The sequence below is a fragment of the Scyliorhinus canicula genome, chromosome 5 (assembly GCF_902713615.1).
Source record: "Scyliorhinus canicula chromosome 5, sScyCan1.1, whole genome shotgun sequence".
Lineage (NCBI taxonomy): Eukaryota > Metazoa > Chordata > Chondrichthyes > Carcharhiniformes > Scyliorhinidae > Scyliorhinus > Scyliorhinus canicula.
This window is the reverse complement of record NC_052150.1, coordinates 48,418,771-48,437,034: the sequence shown is the minus strand read 5'-3', so window position 1 is coordinate 48,437,034 and position 18,264 is coordinate 48,418,771. Positions and strand designations below refer to the sequence as shown.

General features: G+C 44.6%; 1 protein-coding gene across 1 annotated transcript in view; it reads left to right on the top strand.

Moving 5' to 3' along the window:
- scgn (secretagogin, EF-hand calcium binding protein) overlaps positions 1 to 18,264 on the top strand; it is a 95,764-nt gene that overhangs the window by 11,698 nt on the left and 65,802 nt on the right. The window contains exon 3 of the mRNA XM_038797015.1: positions 17,186 to 17,278. Coding sequence (XP_038652943.1) covers positions 17,186 to 17,278 — 93 coding nt within the window. The remainder of the gene's footprint in view (positions 1 to 17,185; positions 17,279 to 18,264) is intronic.

Genomic DNA, 18,264 nt, shown 5'->3' with positions numbered 1-18,264 from the left:
AAATCTTTTCTGTACCCAGGAGCGGTTTGGGATAGGAGCAGGGTTCACCTCCTCGGTGAAACTCTTGTGCAACGCACCCAAGGCGTTCGGACCAACAACATCAGCTCTGAATATTTCCAGCTACACATGGGACACAAGGCAGGGATGTCCACTAACCTCACTTGTGTTAGCCCTGCCAATTGAACACCAGCAATCGCCCTGTGAGACGCGAAAAGCTGGAAGGGCATCCAAAGAGGTGGAATAGAGCACAGAGTCTGACTCTATGTGGATGGCCTGCTCCTCTACATCTCGGACCCACAGAACGGTCTGAAAGCAATCATATGCTGGAAGAGTTTGGAGCCTTCTCGGGCTATAAGCTCAACCTGGGCCAGAGCAAGGCATTCCCGATGAACCCTAACAGGGGAGAATAAGGTCCAGGAGCAGCCTCCCCGAACAGGTGCCGGAATGTGGCGACTAGGGGTTTTCCCCAGTAACTTCTTTTGAAGCCTACTTGTGACAATAAGCGATTATTATGTGCCGCCCCAGGGCATCAGGCAACACTAAGAGGGATACCAAGCTACCAACGAAGGAAAGGGAAGTAGGGGTGGGGGGGGGGGGGGGGGGGGGCAGACAGATAGGGGACACCACATGTAAAAAGCTGTGTGAATGAGAAATTACTTTATTTGTAAATATCGGACAGACTTGATCCGTTATTCTGTAAAAACTGGAAAATACCAATAAAATATTTGAATAAAATTGGCTCAGTTTGCGATAAAGCAAATATGTACAAGCCATGGCACAGTATTGACAGCATATATATTTATATACAACTACCAGTCCATGAGCTTCAGCTGTCAAATATTAGTTTCCCTGCAGCTACTATTTACAATCTAAGTTCCCTTTCATGTGTCTGGCTTCTGTTAGGCAGACAGTTCAAAATTAAAGAGGAGGCATGCCAGATGCTCCGCAATTGAGCCACCTCTGCTCATGTCACATCTGACTTGTGTCAATGCATCCACTATGTTTTCTTCCACTTGATTAACTGAACTGCTTCAGGCAAAATGTAATTAAATAAAGTTATCTTGTGCAACTACATCCTCAATGTTTTCACAAAGGTTTAAAGTGGATTGTATTTTGCCTACATCTCTCCTGTGTGCACTGGAAGCTGCAAGATTCTTCTGAAGGGCTTTCTGTAGGTGATACAGTAGTGGCTGATAAATACCTCACCAAAGTGGCTATTTTTTGCGTGTTCATATGTCTGAATGGTGAGTTGCTGTCGGACTATTTCAATGTGCGATAAGGAAAGTGGGGGGACCACAGGCAGGTACTATGATTCCAGACCAGACCCCAACAGGGGCTAGGATACTGGCCCGAACCTTCAGTATTTTAGTTTATTTTATAAGACTGTGCAGAAAGAATGATTCATTTCAGGAGTGATTGCAGGGAGAAATAGGGATTTGGTATTTTAAAACAATACTTTATTATTAACACAATACTAAATTCTTTAAAACATCTTTTAAAAATAGCTTACAATTACCCCTTATTACTATCTCTATTCCCAATTAAACAAAAGAAAGAAAAACATACAGCCCGCAATCTATCCTACATTGCAATGGCACAGATTAATATTTGCTTTCCAGAACAGATTTGGCTCCTGCTAGAACTCCCGCAGCCTCTGTCTTGATGTCCTCAAAAAGGTGTTTCAACTGGTTTGTTTCAGCTTCCCCCTTGTCCTCATACAAGTCTGCACTGCTTTAAATACTATTAATCTTTTTTTACCTATCCTACTGTGAGAGCAAGAGATTTTATTTCTGGTCTAACAGGTAGCTAGATCAGAACTCAACTCAAAAGCTTTCTCAAAAATATCTGTGTGCCTGAGCTCCATCCAGCAAATAAATCATCTCCCCAAACTGCAAACAAATCAACTCCTCAGGCTGAACGCACATTAACTCCCCAGAGACTCCTCCTAGTCAATCAACAGTGCATTAGCCCAGGCTTTTTAACCGGGTCAATTTCATCTCTGGCTCCAAAAAGCTTTCTGGTCTTCTAAAAGAAGATTGTAAAACATATGACTAATGCAGTGAAACATACTCTAACCCAGACTTTTAACCCGTAAATTGCCAAATGTTTATAATCCAATATATCTAGAATCCTGCATTCACAATGTCCCATTCAAAAGACAGCACTTTAAAATTTCAGCATAAATTATCAGGCAAGTCTGTCTTTGTTTGATGCAAAAAGCAAAATACAGTTAATATTTGTTATTTAAAAAGCATTGGTCAGCATCACAGGTGACGATAATAGATCCATAGCCTTATTGAAAGTACAGAGATTTGTCCAGTGGTTTACCCCTCAGCTGATGTTACCAAAAATACATGAATTGGTCATTACTCTGACTGTTTGTGGGACCCTGTTGTGTTCAAATTGGCAGTGTTTTGAAAGGTAGTATGATCACTACCTTTCAAAAATAGTTTTGTACTGAAAGAGACAACCTGAAGTATACAATACAATTAGAGTCACATAGGATTCGTATAGTGCTTGACCGGGTAGATGCTGAGAGCTTGTTTCTCCATGTGGAAGAGCCGAGGACCTGAGATCATAACCTCAGAGTAAGGGGTCGCCCATTTAAGACCGAGATGAGGAGGAAATTGAAGCATAGATTACAAAAGCAGGGAGGTCATTTTGGAGTTGTATGGAACTTTGGTGAGGCCATAGCTGTGTGTAGTTCTGGTCGCCACATTATAGGAAGGATGTGATTGCACTGGAGGGGATGCAGAGGAGATTCACCGGGATATTATGTGGCATGGAATGTTTAAGTTGTGAAGAGAGGTTGGATAGGCTTGGGTTGGTGTTCACTGGAGCAGGGCAGATTGAGGAGTGACCTGATCGAGGTGTACAAGATTATGAGGGGCATGGACAGGGTGGATAGGGAGCAGTGTATTCCAGGCCATCACCACCCTCAGTGTAAAAAGATTTCCCCTCGCATCTCCTTTAAACCTCCTGTACCTCACCTTGAACTTGTGTCCCCATGTGACTGACCCTTCAACTAAAGGGAACAGTTGCTCCCTATCCCAAAGAAGGTCCTACAAAAAACAAAATCCAGGAGAGGTTGTATTGCGAGGCTGGAGGAGTCGGGGAGAAATATGGGGCGGGGGAAGGGTTTAGGTACTTGCAGCTCCGGGACTTTGCCAGGAAGGAGGTTCAGGGTTCCCGGTAGCGCCGCCGCTCGTTGTTGGAAGAGGTACTGACAGCGGGGGAAGGGGGAGGATGTCAGCGACCTACGGGAGGATTCTGGGAGAGGACAGTGTATCCTTGGAAGGGATTAAAGCCAAATAGGAGGAGGAGTTTGAGGAGGATCTGGAAGACAGTCTGTGGTGTGAGGTGCTCCAGAGGGTGATGCCTCTGTATCAGTTGGGGCTGATACAGCTGTAGCTCATGTTTATGGCGCACCTCAAGAGGGCGAGGATGAACTGATTCTTTGAGGGAGTGGAGGATATGTGTGAGTGCTGTGGAGGAGTCCATAAAACCATGTACATATGTTTTGGTCCTGTCCAAAGCTGGAGAGGTATTGGAGGGAGGTTTTCAATGTCATCTCAGGGGCTGTACAGGTAATCTTGGAGCCAGAGCCCCCGAGAAGCCATTTTCAGGGTGTCGGACCAGCCTGGGCTGTAGGCGGGTGCAGGGGCAGATGTTTTAGTCTTTGCCTCGCTGATTGCCCTGAGGCAGGTCCTGTTGGGGTGGAGGTCAGCTTCTCTGCCCTGTGCCTCGGCTTGGCAGGGGAACCTGCTGGAATTTGTGACTCTCGGGAAGGTGAAGTTTGAGCTGAGGGGGAAGATAGAAGGGTTTGACAATTCATTGGGATTGTTTACCTTGCACTTTCAAGAATTGGTTGCCATCGAACATTGTGTGGGGGGGAGGGGGGGGGGGACAGATGGGGGTTATTGTCAGTTTTGAGCACGTTGGTTTTTAAAAAATAAATTTAGAGTACCCAATTAATTTTTTCCAATTAAGGGGCAATTTAGCGTGGCCAATCCACCTAGCCTGCACATTTTTGGGTTGTGGGGGCGAAACCCACGCAAACACGGGGAGAATGTGCAAACTCCACACAGACAGTGACCCAGAGCCGGGATCGAACCTGGGACCATGGCGCCATGAGGCTGCAGGGCTAACCCACTGCGCCGCCGTGCTGCCCCTTGAGCACATTGTTTACGGGATGATAGTTAATTTGCTTTTGTTTTTTTACTTGGAATATACGGGTGATGGTTGGGTTTGTATATTGAAGGGTTGCTGTTTGGAGGATTGGTATTCTATTTGCTATTGTGTTTTTTGTGGTGTATTTGATGAAAAGGTGGAAAATGAGGAGAATAAAAAGATTTAAAAAAAAAAAGAAAATAGCTGCCAGGCTAATTTCTGTAGACCTTCAGTCTGGCGAGGCACACCTTCAAGAAAAACATGATCAAAAGGATAATGGTTAACTCCGCTGATCTCACATTGAACTGGGAGCTAACCCCAAAGGGAGCATAAGTCAGAGGTACAAGTGGAGCAGTGTAGTTCCAATTCTGTAATCTCCACTCTCTAAGCATGGCGTCCCGTCGGAGATGCTTGACTTTCTTGGATGAAAATACTAGAGCGTATGATATACGGTCCCTACGGTAGTTTACAGAGTGAGATGCAACCTCATTTTACAAGACTTGAATCGGCAGGGTACCACACTGGCACTGTTGCTTCACAGCACCAGAGACCCGGGTTCAATTCCCGCCTTGGGTCACTGTCTGTGCGGAGTCTGCACATTCTCCCAGTGTCTGCGCGGGTTTCCTCCAGGCGCTCCGGTTTCTTCCCATAAGACCCGAAAGACATGCTTGTCAGGTGAATTGAACATTCTGAATTCTCCCTTAGCGTTCCGAACAGGCGATGGAGTGTGGCCACTGGGGGATTTTCACAGTAACTTCATTGCAGTGTTAATGTAATGTAAGCCTACTTGTGACAGTAATAAAGATTATTATTATAAGCGAAATGAATCCTGACTAACTGCTGTCATGCTGCGTCCTGTACATTCTCTTCAGTGAAGTGTGCAATTGCTTGAAAGAGAGTCTGGAATAGATTTGAAATGCTTGTGTGATAACATCATATTTCATGCCAAAAAGCCATTCATTTTGTACCAATTCTAATCCGTGCCATGTTTTCAGGAAAGCCAGAGCTTCAGAGGTTGGTGCCTGATCCACACGTGCTTCGACCCCACCACTGTCAATTTAAACAATGTGTGTGTGAGTAGCTGTCTGGGTTAATGCTCAGGGCTCCGGGTTTCACACAACCTGAAGGGCTTTGCTGGTAATTTGGATCCAACCTCATCAGGGTGCCTGAATTCTCAATACTGACACCATTACACGTAACTTGGTGCATAGAAGACACATTCATAGCTTTTCAATGATAGGGTGGATGCTAATTTCCAGCAGAACGGTTCACCGGCTGACATGCTCAAAGTGCTACATCTGTTGGCAACTGCAGACCCGACCACAGAAAGGGTCTGTGCTTTCAGGAGAAACAGAAATTTAACTCAATACAAATGCATCAAGCATAAGATATAATGTGGCTTCAGGTTCCAATTGAATTATCTTGAAATCTTCTGCTGCACTATTGTTGAAATGAGATTTTACTGTTACTTCAGCTGCAATTTATCTTCAACCCGGACCATATTAATTCTATAAGAACCATCAATTAAACTATAATTATATTTCCATCTGGTTGCACTTGCTTTATAACTTAATTTTTGTTTTAAAATGCCATCTATCTGAGTCCTCTCCACCAGCTTTTTAATCAGTTTAAGTGCACCAACCTCAGTTCCTTGTTTTAAACAATGGCACTGACTTGGCATGTTTTATATCTAGGTAAGGGTATTAAGGATCATAGGATAGAATCCCCACAGTGCAGGAGGAGGCCATTCGGCTCATCGAGTCGGTACCGACCCTTCAAATGAGCATTCTCTCTCACCCCGCCCTATCCCTGCAACTCCATAGCCTAACCTGCATATCTCTGGACACGCCATCAGGCCAATCCATCTACCCTCTACATCTTTGGACCGTGGGAGGAAACCGGAGCATCCGAAGGAGACCCACGCAGACATAGGAAGAACATACAAACTCCACGCAGACAGTAATCCAAGACTAGAATTGAACCCGGGTCACTGGTGCTGTAAGGCAGTAGTACTAACCACTGTGCCACTATGCTATGTATCTCTGAGTATGTACATGTAGGTATATGTGTAATTAGAAGCATTTAGAACAAAGCTAGACCACAAGCCCATAAGACATAGGTGCAGAATTAAGTCATTCGGCCCATTGGGTCTCCACCATTAAACCATGGCTGATATGTTTCTCATCCCCATTCTCCTGCCTTCTCCCGTAACCCCTGATCCCCATATCAATAAAGAACTGTCTAGCTCTGTCTTAAAGTGACTTGTACTCCACAGCCTTCTGTGGCAAAGAGTTCCACAGATTCACCACCCTCTGGCTGAAGAAATTCCTCTTCATCTCTGTTTTAACGGATCATCCCTCAAGTCTGAGGCTGTGGCCTTGGGTTCTTGTTTTTCCTACTAGTGGAAACATCCACTCCACATCCATGCTTTCTAGGCCTCTCAAGTTTCAATAAGATTCACGCCTCATCCTTCTGAACTCCAAAGAGTACAGATCCAAAGAGTACAACTACTTCTCATATGACAAGCTCTTCAATTCCAGGGATCATTCTTGTGAAACTCCTCTGGACCCCTTCCAAGACCATCACATCCTTCCTTTTCAGAAATGAGTGTTTACTACTGCAGTGATATTGGAGAGTGGGTGGAGCTGGGCTGTCTGTCAGCTTTTTACTTTTATTTTTAAGCAGGCTGCAGGGTGTGTTTTAGTTTCATTTTCAGTGTTGGCGCTGCAGTCACAACCAGAAGGTGTATGAATCTCTCTCTGTAATCTAAAGACTGTAAATCGGTCCTGGTCAATTAAAACTAATAACAGTAGTGACTTTAACCTGATGTGCTTCTGGTAAAAGGTGTTTTAAGTCTTATGGATGTTAAAAGGAAAGCTTAAAGGGTTACTTAGTGTTGTATTCTTTGGGAGTTGTATTTGAATTAATGGGTGCTAAGATGTTCACTGTATATTTTAAAAAGGTTAACTTGAGTTCATAGAATAAACATTGTTTTGCTTTTAAAAAATACTTTTCTATTTTTGCTGTACCACACCTGTCGAGTGGGTCGTGTGCTCCCCATACCACAATTTATTAAAAGTTGTGGGTCAGGTGAACTCCATGATACACTTTGGGGTTCTCTAAACCCTGGCCCATAACACATTGGGGGTTTGTCCGGGATAAAAGTCTATCTATTGGATTGGCTCAGTGAACTTAAAGACAGTGAGGGGGAGTATATTGTGGGTGATTTTCAGGTGTGGTATTTTAGATTAAGTAGGGAGTGTGTTGTGGACAATGGCTCTTTCAGAGCCTCTGAAGTTTTTGGGGGTGGAGACGGTCAGAGGTTTGGCTAGATTTGGCAAAAACATTGCAGTTAACATTACCTGACAAAATGTGAAAAGATGAGGTAATTATGGCGTGGCTAAGCATTTAAAGGTGCCTGAGATACAGTCTGACTCATTAGAAATGGCAAAGATCCAGTTGCAGATTAAGCAACTTGAACATGAAAAAGAATTAAAGCAGCTTGAATATGCAATGAGAGAAAAAGAAAGAGAAAGGGAAATAAAGATCGGGGAAAATGAAAAGGAGAGAGAAGAAAGAAACAAAGAAAGAATAGCCTTAGCAGAACAAAAGGAAAGAGATAGAGAGGAAAGGGAAAAAGAGAGAGAGTTTGAACTTCAGAAAATGGCCATGAAACACAACAGTCAGTTAAAATTGCCAGGTGTAAAGGACTGTTGGATGATAGTGATGAGGATAGTGAGAAAGAGCGTCAAAGTCGAAGGCTTGGTGGGAATCTATTTAAATATGTCCAAGCATTGCCAAGGTTTGACGAGAAGGAGGGAGAAGCCTTTTCCATTTCATTTGAGAAGATAGCTAAACAAATGAAATGGCCACAGGACATGTGGGTATTACTGATTCAAAAAAAGCTGGTAGGTAGGGCTAGTGAAGTGTTTGCATCACCACCGGAGGAGGTATGTGGGACGTATGAGGAGGTGAAAAAAATCCATCTTCGGTGCATGTGAACTAGTGCCTGAAGCCTACAGACAAAGATTTAGAAATTGAAGGAAAGAATTTGGTCAAACATACACAGAGTTTGAAAGGATCAAACAGAGTAATTTTGATAGGTGGATAAGGGCTTTGAAAGTAGACCAAATGTATGAAGCTCTCGGAGAAATTATACTTTTGGAGGAGTTTAAAAATTTAATTCCTAATGTTTTGAGAACTCGTGTGGAAGAGCACAGGGTTAAAACTGTGAGATTAGCAGCACAAATGGCAGATGATTATGAATTAGTTCATAAATCAAAGCTTGGTTTCCGACATCATTTCAGCCTGTGAGGGATAGAAACTGGGGACATGAGAAATACTCTAGTAAAGATGATCTGATGGGAGATAATAAGGAGAGTGTACCTCAGATGAAAAAAGAAATCTAGGAGGGTGGATGAGACATGAAAAGTTTCAAATGTTTCACTGTAATAAATTAGGCCATGTGAGGTCACAGTGTTGGTAGTTGAAGAAAAGCACTGGGAAGGCTGATGTGGTAAAACAGGATAAGACAGTGGGGTTTGTGAAAGTGGGAAAGGAAAGCCCAAGTAAAGCGAAGGAGGTGCAAAATATTGTACAGCCTGATCAAGAGGTGATTGATAAGAAGGTGCCAGATCAATTTAAAGAATTTACTTGTGTGGGTAAAGTTTACTCATGCGTATCAGGAGGAGCAGGTAAAGAAGTCACAATTTTAAGAGATACGGGGGCTAGTCAATCTTTAATGGTAAGAGATGAGGAATTATGTAGTTTGGGAAGAATATTGCCAGAAAAGGTGGTAATATGTGGAATTCCGGGTGAGAGGAGTAGTGTTCCATTATATAAGGTAAGATTGGAAAGTCCAGTGAAGAGTGGTGAAGTGATAGTAGGAGTAATAGAGAAACTATGTTCTCCAGGAATACAGTTTTATCTTGGGTAATGATAAAGCTGGATCGCAGGTGGGAGTGATGCCTACTGTGGTTGATAAGCCAGTGGAAAATCAGACAACTGAAGTGTTGAAGGACGAATATCCTGGGATTTTTCCAGATTGTGTAGTAACAAGGTCGCAAAGTCACATGATAAGACAACAGGATAAATCAAATAGTGAAGATGAAATTGAAGTGCAATTATCAGAAACGATTTTTGATCAGATGGTTGAAAAAGAACAACAGGTGGAGGATGAGGTGGATACTTTTAGTTCAGGAAAATTGGCGGAGGTACAACAGAAAGATGTAGAAAATAAATGGATGTATCAGAAATCATACACGGAAGAGGAATCTGAGTGTATACCAGAGTGTTATTACTGTAAAAGTGATGTGTTGATGAGAAAATGGAGACCTTTACATATGTAGGCGGATGAAAAGTGGGCAGACGTTCATCAAGTAGTATTGCCGGTAGGGTATAGAAAGGAGGTGTAGCAAGTTGCACACAAGGTACCAGTGGGAGGTCATTTGGGAATAAGGAAAACGCGAGCTAAATCCAAAAACATTTTTATTGGCCTGGACTACATAAAGATGTAGTTAAATGTTGTCAATCATGTCACACATGTCAAGTGATAGGGAAACCCCGCAGTGATAAAACCAGCACCCTTAATACCCATTCCAGCATTTGAGGAACCTTTTACAAGTGTCCTAATTGATTGCGTAAGACCGCTTCCTAAAATTAAAAGTGGGAATCAATATCTTTTGACAATAATGGATGCGTCTACTAGGTTTCCAGAGGCCATTCCAGTACATAATATTATAGCTAAAAAGATTGTGGAGCAGTTACTTAAATTCGTTACTAGATGTGGACTACCCACAGAAATGCAATCGGATCAAGGATCAAATTTTACCTCAAGGTTATTCAAAGAAGTTATGGATAGCTTAGTAATAAAACAATTTATATCAACTGCATACCATCCAGAATTACAGGGAGCGTTAGAAAGGTGGCATCAGACATTAAAGACAATGTTGAAGGCGTATTGTCACAATTATCCAGAGGATTGGGATAAATGAATTCCATTCATACTGTTTGCAATTAGCGATGCACCTAATGAATCAACCAAATTTAGTCCTTTTGAACTAATTTTTGGTCATGAGCTAAGAGGACCACTTAAATTGATTAAGGAAAAATAGGTGAGTGAGAAATTGGAAATTGGATTACGTGTCAAATTTTAGAGAACAATTAAATAGAGCAGGTGAATTGGCTAGACAGCATTTAAAAGGTGCAAAAAATGTGATGAAACGGGTAGTGGACAAGAAATCCAAAGTTCATAGTTTTGCGATTGGAGATAAAGTTTTAGTATTGTTACCAGTGGGAGGTGAACCTTTAAAAGCAAGGTTTTGTGGACCTTATCAGATTGGAAGGAAATTAAGTGAGGTAAATTATGCGGCAAAAATGCCAGATGGAAGGAAGACTCACCGAGTGTGTCATGTGAATATGCTTAAAAGGTACTTTGAAAGGGAAGGAGAGAAAAAGGAGGAGGTTTTAATGATTCTAACTCAAAGTGACAAACCAAATCCAGATGACTTGGAATTTGACATACCTCAAATTGAATTGGAAAACGGGATGTTCTTAAAAATTGGGATAAATTGTTGAGTTACCTTCCAGAGGAAAAAAAATTGACCTGAAAGAGTTATTGATATCATATGGGCAAGTTTGTAGAGATAAATTGGGAAGTACTAAAATGGCTATACATGATGTAGATGTGTATTGAAAATGGCATAATTGAAGTAGGTTGCAGCCAACGGAGCTCACCCATAGTGATGGTACTTAAACCAGACCGTACCCAATGGTTGTGTGTGGACTATCGAAAGGTTAATGCAGTTACAAGAACAGACTCTTATTCTATCCCACGTTTGGAGGATTGCATTGAGAAAGTCGGACAATCAGCTTTTATTTCCAAACTGGATTTACTTAAAGGTTACTGGCAGGTACCTTTATCCGAAAGGGCAAAGGCGATTTCAGCTGTTGTGACTCCAGATGGTATATACCAATGCAAAGTTATGCCATTTGGTATGAAAAATGCCCCAGCCACATTTCAACGGTTAACTAACAAAGTTGTTTCAGAATTACCCAATTGTGGGGTGTACATCGACAATCTGGTAATTTTCAGTCAGACATGGAAAGAACGTTTGAAACATTTGATGGAGTTATTCGATCGACTTCAGGAGGCGGGTTTGATGATAAACCTAGCCAAAAGTGAATTTGGAAGAGCCCAAGTCACTTTCCTTGGCCACACAATCTGACCGGGTCGAATGGCCACACGGGATGTGAAACCAGCGGTTATTGAGGAGTTTCTGATACTCTCAAGACAAAGGGAAATAATGTGATTTTTTGGCATGAGTGGATTTGTTCGAACACTGGTGAAAAAGTTTGTAGCGTGATTGCTCCACTGACGGACTTGCTCAAGAAGCGTAACAAATTCCAATGGACAGCGGACTTTCAACAGGTATTTGACTGCCTGGAAGCTGTGATAACCAATGCTCCTGTGTTGGAGAATTACAAGCGACTCTCTGATCAAATTGAACTAAAGTATCTGACTTTAAAGAGAAATACCAAGGCGTAGAGAAATGGACGGATTGTGCAGAGACCTTCTTGTTCAAAGAGACTGTCAATCAGGAAGGATTTCAGTTGGAGAAAGAACAAAAATGAACTATATTATTGTACCTGTCAGGTAAACTCCACGATACACTTTGGGGTTCTCTAAATCCTGGCCCATAACACTGCTCACTGAGGAGCATCTCTGACGGTGTCGACACCATGGTGCAGACACTGGGGACCTGTCAGGGCTGGTAAAGTCAAATGCCAAAGGGGTTTGGTGAGGTGTGCAGGCCAGCTATGAAGGATCTTCTGGGAAGTTGAAGGGTGGGGTCCTGGAAGGTGGGGAGGGTGGTTGGAAGGGGGGTGTGGGGGAGCCTGTAGAGTGGGGGTCCAGGGATCCCATAGCAGAGTGTCATCACTTTGCGAGCAGGGGGTGGCATTGCCTATGGGTGGAGGGTGTGGAGGACCCACAAGCTCACTTAAAGATTGGGGCACCCTTTCAAAGTGGTGGCCCGATCTCTGAGGAACCGGTCTGGCCGACAAATTCAGCTCCCCAGTGATGAAAATAATTTGAAGTGTGGGCTAAACCGGTGAGAAACTCACCAGGCCCAAAAAAGTGGCCAAGTGTGGTTAGATAGCGGGTGGATAACTCACCGGCAGAGCCGGGCGGAAATTCCCAGCAAAACCCACCACAAGTGACACTGAGAAACTTTTCCATTTGTCGTGGTTGTGGTTTATAGTGGTTGTGTCCTGTCTGGTGATTGGCTGTTGTGTTCTGTGTGCTGACTGGTCATCCTGTGTGTCAGTCACTGCCTGTCTGCACTCCGTTATATACATAGATGTATATTATGACACTACCCAGCAGTATACATTTGCCGAATGTAGTTAAAGGGAGGAGCCACGGGCTTGAGCAGTTCCTGGAGGTTCAGTTCAGTTTTGCATCTGTCCGTGAACAGACTAGCTTCTTCCTACCTGATGTGTTGGGTAAGCTGGGTCTATGTGGACTGTGTTTGATGCAGTGTAGAGAGAGACAGACTTCCAACACTTGATGAGATGGAACACGATTTTATTGAACATCTGCATGCTTTAACTGTGGGTTGACACTATGCTGACTTGACTGGAGACCTGAAGCTAACCTGACCAGACTCACTGACTACCTCATGGTGTTTGTTCTAGCTGCTGCTCACGAGCTCTGACTGTCTCAGAGGCTGGATCCCGAGAGAGAGGGAAAACTGGTGCCCTCTGGCTTTATAGTGGTCGCGTCCTGTCTGGTGATTTGGCTGTTGTGTTCTGTGTGCTCACTGGTCATCCTGATTGGCTCACTGTGCCAATCACTGCCTGTCTGCACTCCATTATATACATAGATGTATATTATGACATTACCCAGCAATATAGTTTTAAAGATTTTTTGCCTGTGAACAGAACAGACCTTTTTGAATAGCCAAGACTCAGCAAGCTGTTTCCTGGAGGATTTCATTCTCAAAGTGGTTTGTCCAAGACATCTCTTTACAGCAAGCATTTCTTTTTTTTAAATATACATTTAGTGTACCCAATTCATTTTTTTCCAATTAAGGGGCAATTTAGCGTGTTCAGTCCACCTACCCAGCACATCTTTGGGTTGTGGGGGTGAAACCCATGCAAACATGGGGAGAATGTGCAAACTCCACACAGACAGTGACCCAGAGCCAGGATCGAACCTGGGACCTCAGGACCGTGAGGCAGCAGGTCTAACACACTGCGCCACCGTGCTGCCCCACAGCAAGTATTTCTGAGTCTGCTAACTCTATTTCAAAGTGGATTGTGACCTGAGATGGGCTTTTCTTGAGTGGAGATAAAGGGTGGCAGCTGGGAATTAGTGTTCCATTGCCATTGTTAAGTATTGTTTATTGGGTAATTGTAAGATATTTTTTTGTGTGATGTCAAAGATATTTTAATCGTGTGTTAGTTTGTTTTAAAATGCCATATCCCCATTTTGTGTGTGCAATCACTCCTGAAGCGAGGTATCTTTTCCTTTCAGGCTTACAAAATTAAAATAAAATATTGAGTTTTCTGTCCAGTAGCCTTGCAACTGTTCGGGTCTGGTTCAAGATTGTAATACATCAGTGAACCAGGGTCGGGATTGCTAGTCCAGTGACAACACCACAACACCACTCCCACCCCCACAGTGAATAACCTACATTCCCAGCTGATAAAACTTTTTTTTTAAATTAAATAAATTTAGAGTGCACAATTCTTTTTTTTTTTCCAATTAAGAGGCAATTTTGTGAGGCCTATCTGCCTGCTCCACATCTTTGGGTTGTGGGAGTGAGGTGAATGCAGTCACGGGGAGAATGTGCAAACTCGACACAGACAGTGGCCCAGGGCCAGGATCGAACCGGGGTCCTCAGCGCAGTGAGGCAGCAGTGCTCACCACTGTGCTGCCCTCAATAAAACTTTTTACCAGGATTGTAAATGCATAAAAATTTGACTTTCAGAATCTGTATCTCTCCGTATAACCTGTGAAGTACAATGTGAACTTCAGTAGATGTGTATTTTATTCACAAGAATTTGAGGAAGTGCTTTATGTTCAGTAGGATTAGAGTAACTGATTTGGTTCTAATAGTGATAGAATTACAGTAAAGGGCGAGATTCTCTGGCCTCTCTGCGGTGTGTTTCTTGGTGCGTGAGTCAGCCAGCGGTGGGGTCATTTGGTCCGCCGCTGTCGATGGGTTTTCCCATTAAATCCACCTCCCGTTGCCGGGAACCCACGGCGGGATGTGGCGTATCGGGAACATTCCTCTGGTGCGAACAGCCGGATGATCTCACCCAAAATCTATTTCTCAACTGAGATTATGAAAGCCCTATTTAGGTTCCAAGTCGCACAGGGAAGTGGATAAATCTCTCTGTGTTTACAATGCATGACTGATCCCAGCAGGTCACCATAACCATTTTGAATTTGGATGTTACATAACTGCCAGCTTCAGCCTGCCCACTTCAGTGGCTGCGTTATTTTGGCAAGCACATTTTACTGCCTTAAAGAGCATTAGTGAACCACTTGGCTTTTCACAACAAACTGAGACAACTTTATGATCGCTTTCGTTTCAAAGCATCAAATGTCATTGATTTGTTCAACCTTCGGTTTCGAAGAACACAGCCAGAATAGTGTCTCCGTTTTTGAAGTGAGTACATTGATGAATGATGAGGGCGATATTTTGTGAGCACCCACAGGCAATAAATAACACGACTGCTGCATCAGAAAATATTTCATCCTGCTTGGTAAAAGTGAGATCTTGTAGCAAACCCACTCTCTTGCACCTGACATCAACAACGAGGCTTTCCAGCAGGCGACGGCAACCAAGGAGAAATTGATTTTTACTTCTGCCTATCTCTGGAATATTGAGGTCAATTGTAATGCTTATATTGCAAACTTGACCCCGATCTGCTAACTCAGCACAGTATCTGCCTTCTTCCTCATTGGAATGTCTCACAAGACAATTTCTTGAGGTGAACCACGGATGAGCTCTGCACTGTTGTGTTTGTTAAGGATGTCACGTGAACGGCTCCATCGCTGTAAATCTTCAAGCTTTGTTTCCCGGGGCTCACGTTTACCAACCAGTCGACCGTTGCGACCCACGTCGGCCGACCTTCATGTCCCACGCTGGCCAACGTTCGCGACCCACGGCAGCCGTCCTTCATGACCCGTGCTGGCCATCCTTGACCCATGTAGGCTGAATTCGTGACCCATGCCACCCGACCATCATGACCCACGACAGCCAGCCCTCTTGATCCACGCTGGCAGACCTTCGCGACCCACTCTGGCAGACCTTTCTGAGCCAAGATGGCTGACCTTCGTGACCCACTCCGGCCGACTATCACGACCCATGCCAGCTGACCTTCACGACCCACGCCATCCGACCTTGGTGACCCACGCCGACCGACCTTCGCGACCCATACCAGCTGACCTTCGCGACCCATACCAGCCAACCTTCACGACCCACGCCGCACGATCTTCTCGACCATCGGCGGCTGACCTTCATTACTCTTGGCGGCTGACCTTCACGACCCACGCCGGCCGACCTTCCCGACCCACGCTGGCCACGTTTGCGACCCATGCCGGCCGACCTTTGTGACGCACCATTTTTGCTTACCTTTAATGTGTCAGGTGAGCCTGCTTGGTCCTCATGATCTCACTTGCTTTGTGATTCAATATTATGTTTCTGCTAAGGACTTTCGCTGATGATTTAAGATCTCGCTGCATCAGGGCAGCACGGTGGCGCAGTGGTTAGCTCTGGGACTACGGTGCTGAGGACATGGGTTCAAATCACGGCCCTGGGTCACTGTCCATGTGGAGTTTGCACATTGTCCCCGTGTCTGCCTGGGTTTCACCCCCACAACCCAAAGATGTGCAGTGTAGCTGGATTGGCCACGCAAAATTGCCCCTTAATTGTAAAAAAATTATTGGGTTCTCTAAATTTATTTTAAAAAAAGATCGAGCTGCATCCTTTGAAAAAAAGCAAAAGGTTTGTCCTCGATCTCGCCGTGCTTAGTCTTCAAATGGCTTTGCAGTTTTGAAGGTTCTAAACTCTCATTTGCCAGAACTTGCCTGCATATAACACACATGGACTTGTAAAAAGGAGTGCCCGCTGCCCCGTTCCTTAAGTTGCACTTCTGCACGTTGTGATTCATTTAGGGCAGCAATGTTGAGAGGCCTAAGTTCCTCGAGTTGTGATGGTGGTGTGGCGCTCGGATCTGTCACTGTTTGGGTGGTCCATGCAGGTCTTGACGTTCCAGATGATCCTGACAGTTGGAAGATGCCTTTGCACGATTTCTTTCTACCATGGGCTGGTCATTGCATAACAACCCCTACACAGTCTTGACAGAATGAGAGTTGGTCCATTGGCAAAAGACATTGGCAGGTCATGTTCTGCTGTGAGGCATTAGCACAGTCTGTGCACGTTCATATGTGGGTGCGTGTTTGATCTGTGGTGGACAGACAGACAACTCGAAAATTCAGTCGAACCAGTAACCAGACACAGGCTCAGCAGGAGACTGATGACTAGTTTTTCAATCATTGAAGTGGTGGGGGTAGGACAGTGGACTGACCCCAGATACTGTAAATCTCAAAAATCTGAACAATTACCTGCACGGGCCAACGCGCAGAATCACCAAAGAGAATTCACTGTATGACAGCAAAACAGTTGTGACCCGTTCATAGCGAAAATCACAGGGATTTCAGTCATGTGTGACGATTAGAATTGTTTACTTTGGAATATGTCACAATGTATCAGGGTGAAGGAGGTTGATGTTAATGTGTTGGGATAAATAGCTTTCTGAAGAATTAGACGCACTTGTTACACTGGCACTGAAGTGCATGGCTTAAGAAGTGATAGCAAAAGAAGTGATGCCTGCAAAACCTTAATCAATTAGCAGCCAGTTGGCAAATCAATGCATAATTGGCCTTCGAGATATCGATTGAATTCTAACACCGTGTCTTTATTCCACATGGCTTTCGCAGGGTGACCTGAGTGCTGGAAAGGTTCAGAAAATGAAAGAACGATTTATGTCAGCGTACGACGTCACTGCTGATGGGAGGCTGCAAATCCAGGAGGTAATCACTTTCTCAGGCTCTGTGTCTTTACAACGCAAGTCACTCAGCTAAGTTATGAGGACAGGTTGCGAGCACTCTGTATGGGGTGATACAGTTTAGGTGTTTAAGATGGGTAACAAAGTTGATAGGGTAAATGTAGCGAGAAACCGTTTCCTCTGGTGGTGGGGACAACAGAAAGGGCATACCCGTCGGGTGATGCCACGAAGCATCACACAATGGTAGTAGAGATGTGGCACGAAGGCTGGTGATGGAGTAGGAAAATTATTTTCTCACTTGGGGCTGACGTACAAATTTCAGAAAGAGAAGGGGTAGGGCTCTCCATTTTGGAGACTAAGGGCGCGATCCACCAGTCGTGTTGCGCTCACCCCTTGAGCGAGGTGCAGCCGGGAAAGCCCTCTTTTGCGGTCTTCCTGACAGTCTTAGCGCCTCACGAGATTCACTTCAGTCCCACGAGTTGTCCGAATCTGGAGCACAGGGTGTGACCAAACAGCATGTGCCAAAGCTGGTTTTAAACCAGCAATGCCAAAATGCCAGTTGGGCAGTGCCAAGGTACCCACCAAGGTGTCAGGGGGAGGGCCAGGGAGCCACCCTGCATTTACCCTGACCACCTAGAGGTCTCCAATAGCCCGGGGGACTCCTCTGGTGCTATTCCACCTGGTCCACGTTTGTGTGGACCAGTGCTCAGGCTTAGGCGAACTTACCTGGTATCCACCAGCAACGTGGGATCCACTGGCCTCCCCAGCGAGGCCGCAGCAACACACCGTTCAGCACTGGTCTACATGAATGTGGACCAGACAGAATGGCACACGTGGGGTCTCCCGGGCCATTGGAGACCCATGGGTGGTCAGGGCAAGTGCAGGGTGACCCCCTTACCCTCCGCCTGGCACATGGATACTGTGGCACTCCTCAGCTGGCATCTTGGCATTGCCAGCCTGGCACTGCCAAGGTGCCCGAATGGCACTGCCAGCCAGCAGGACCACTGCCAG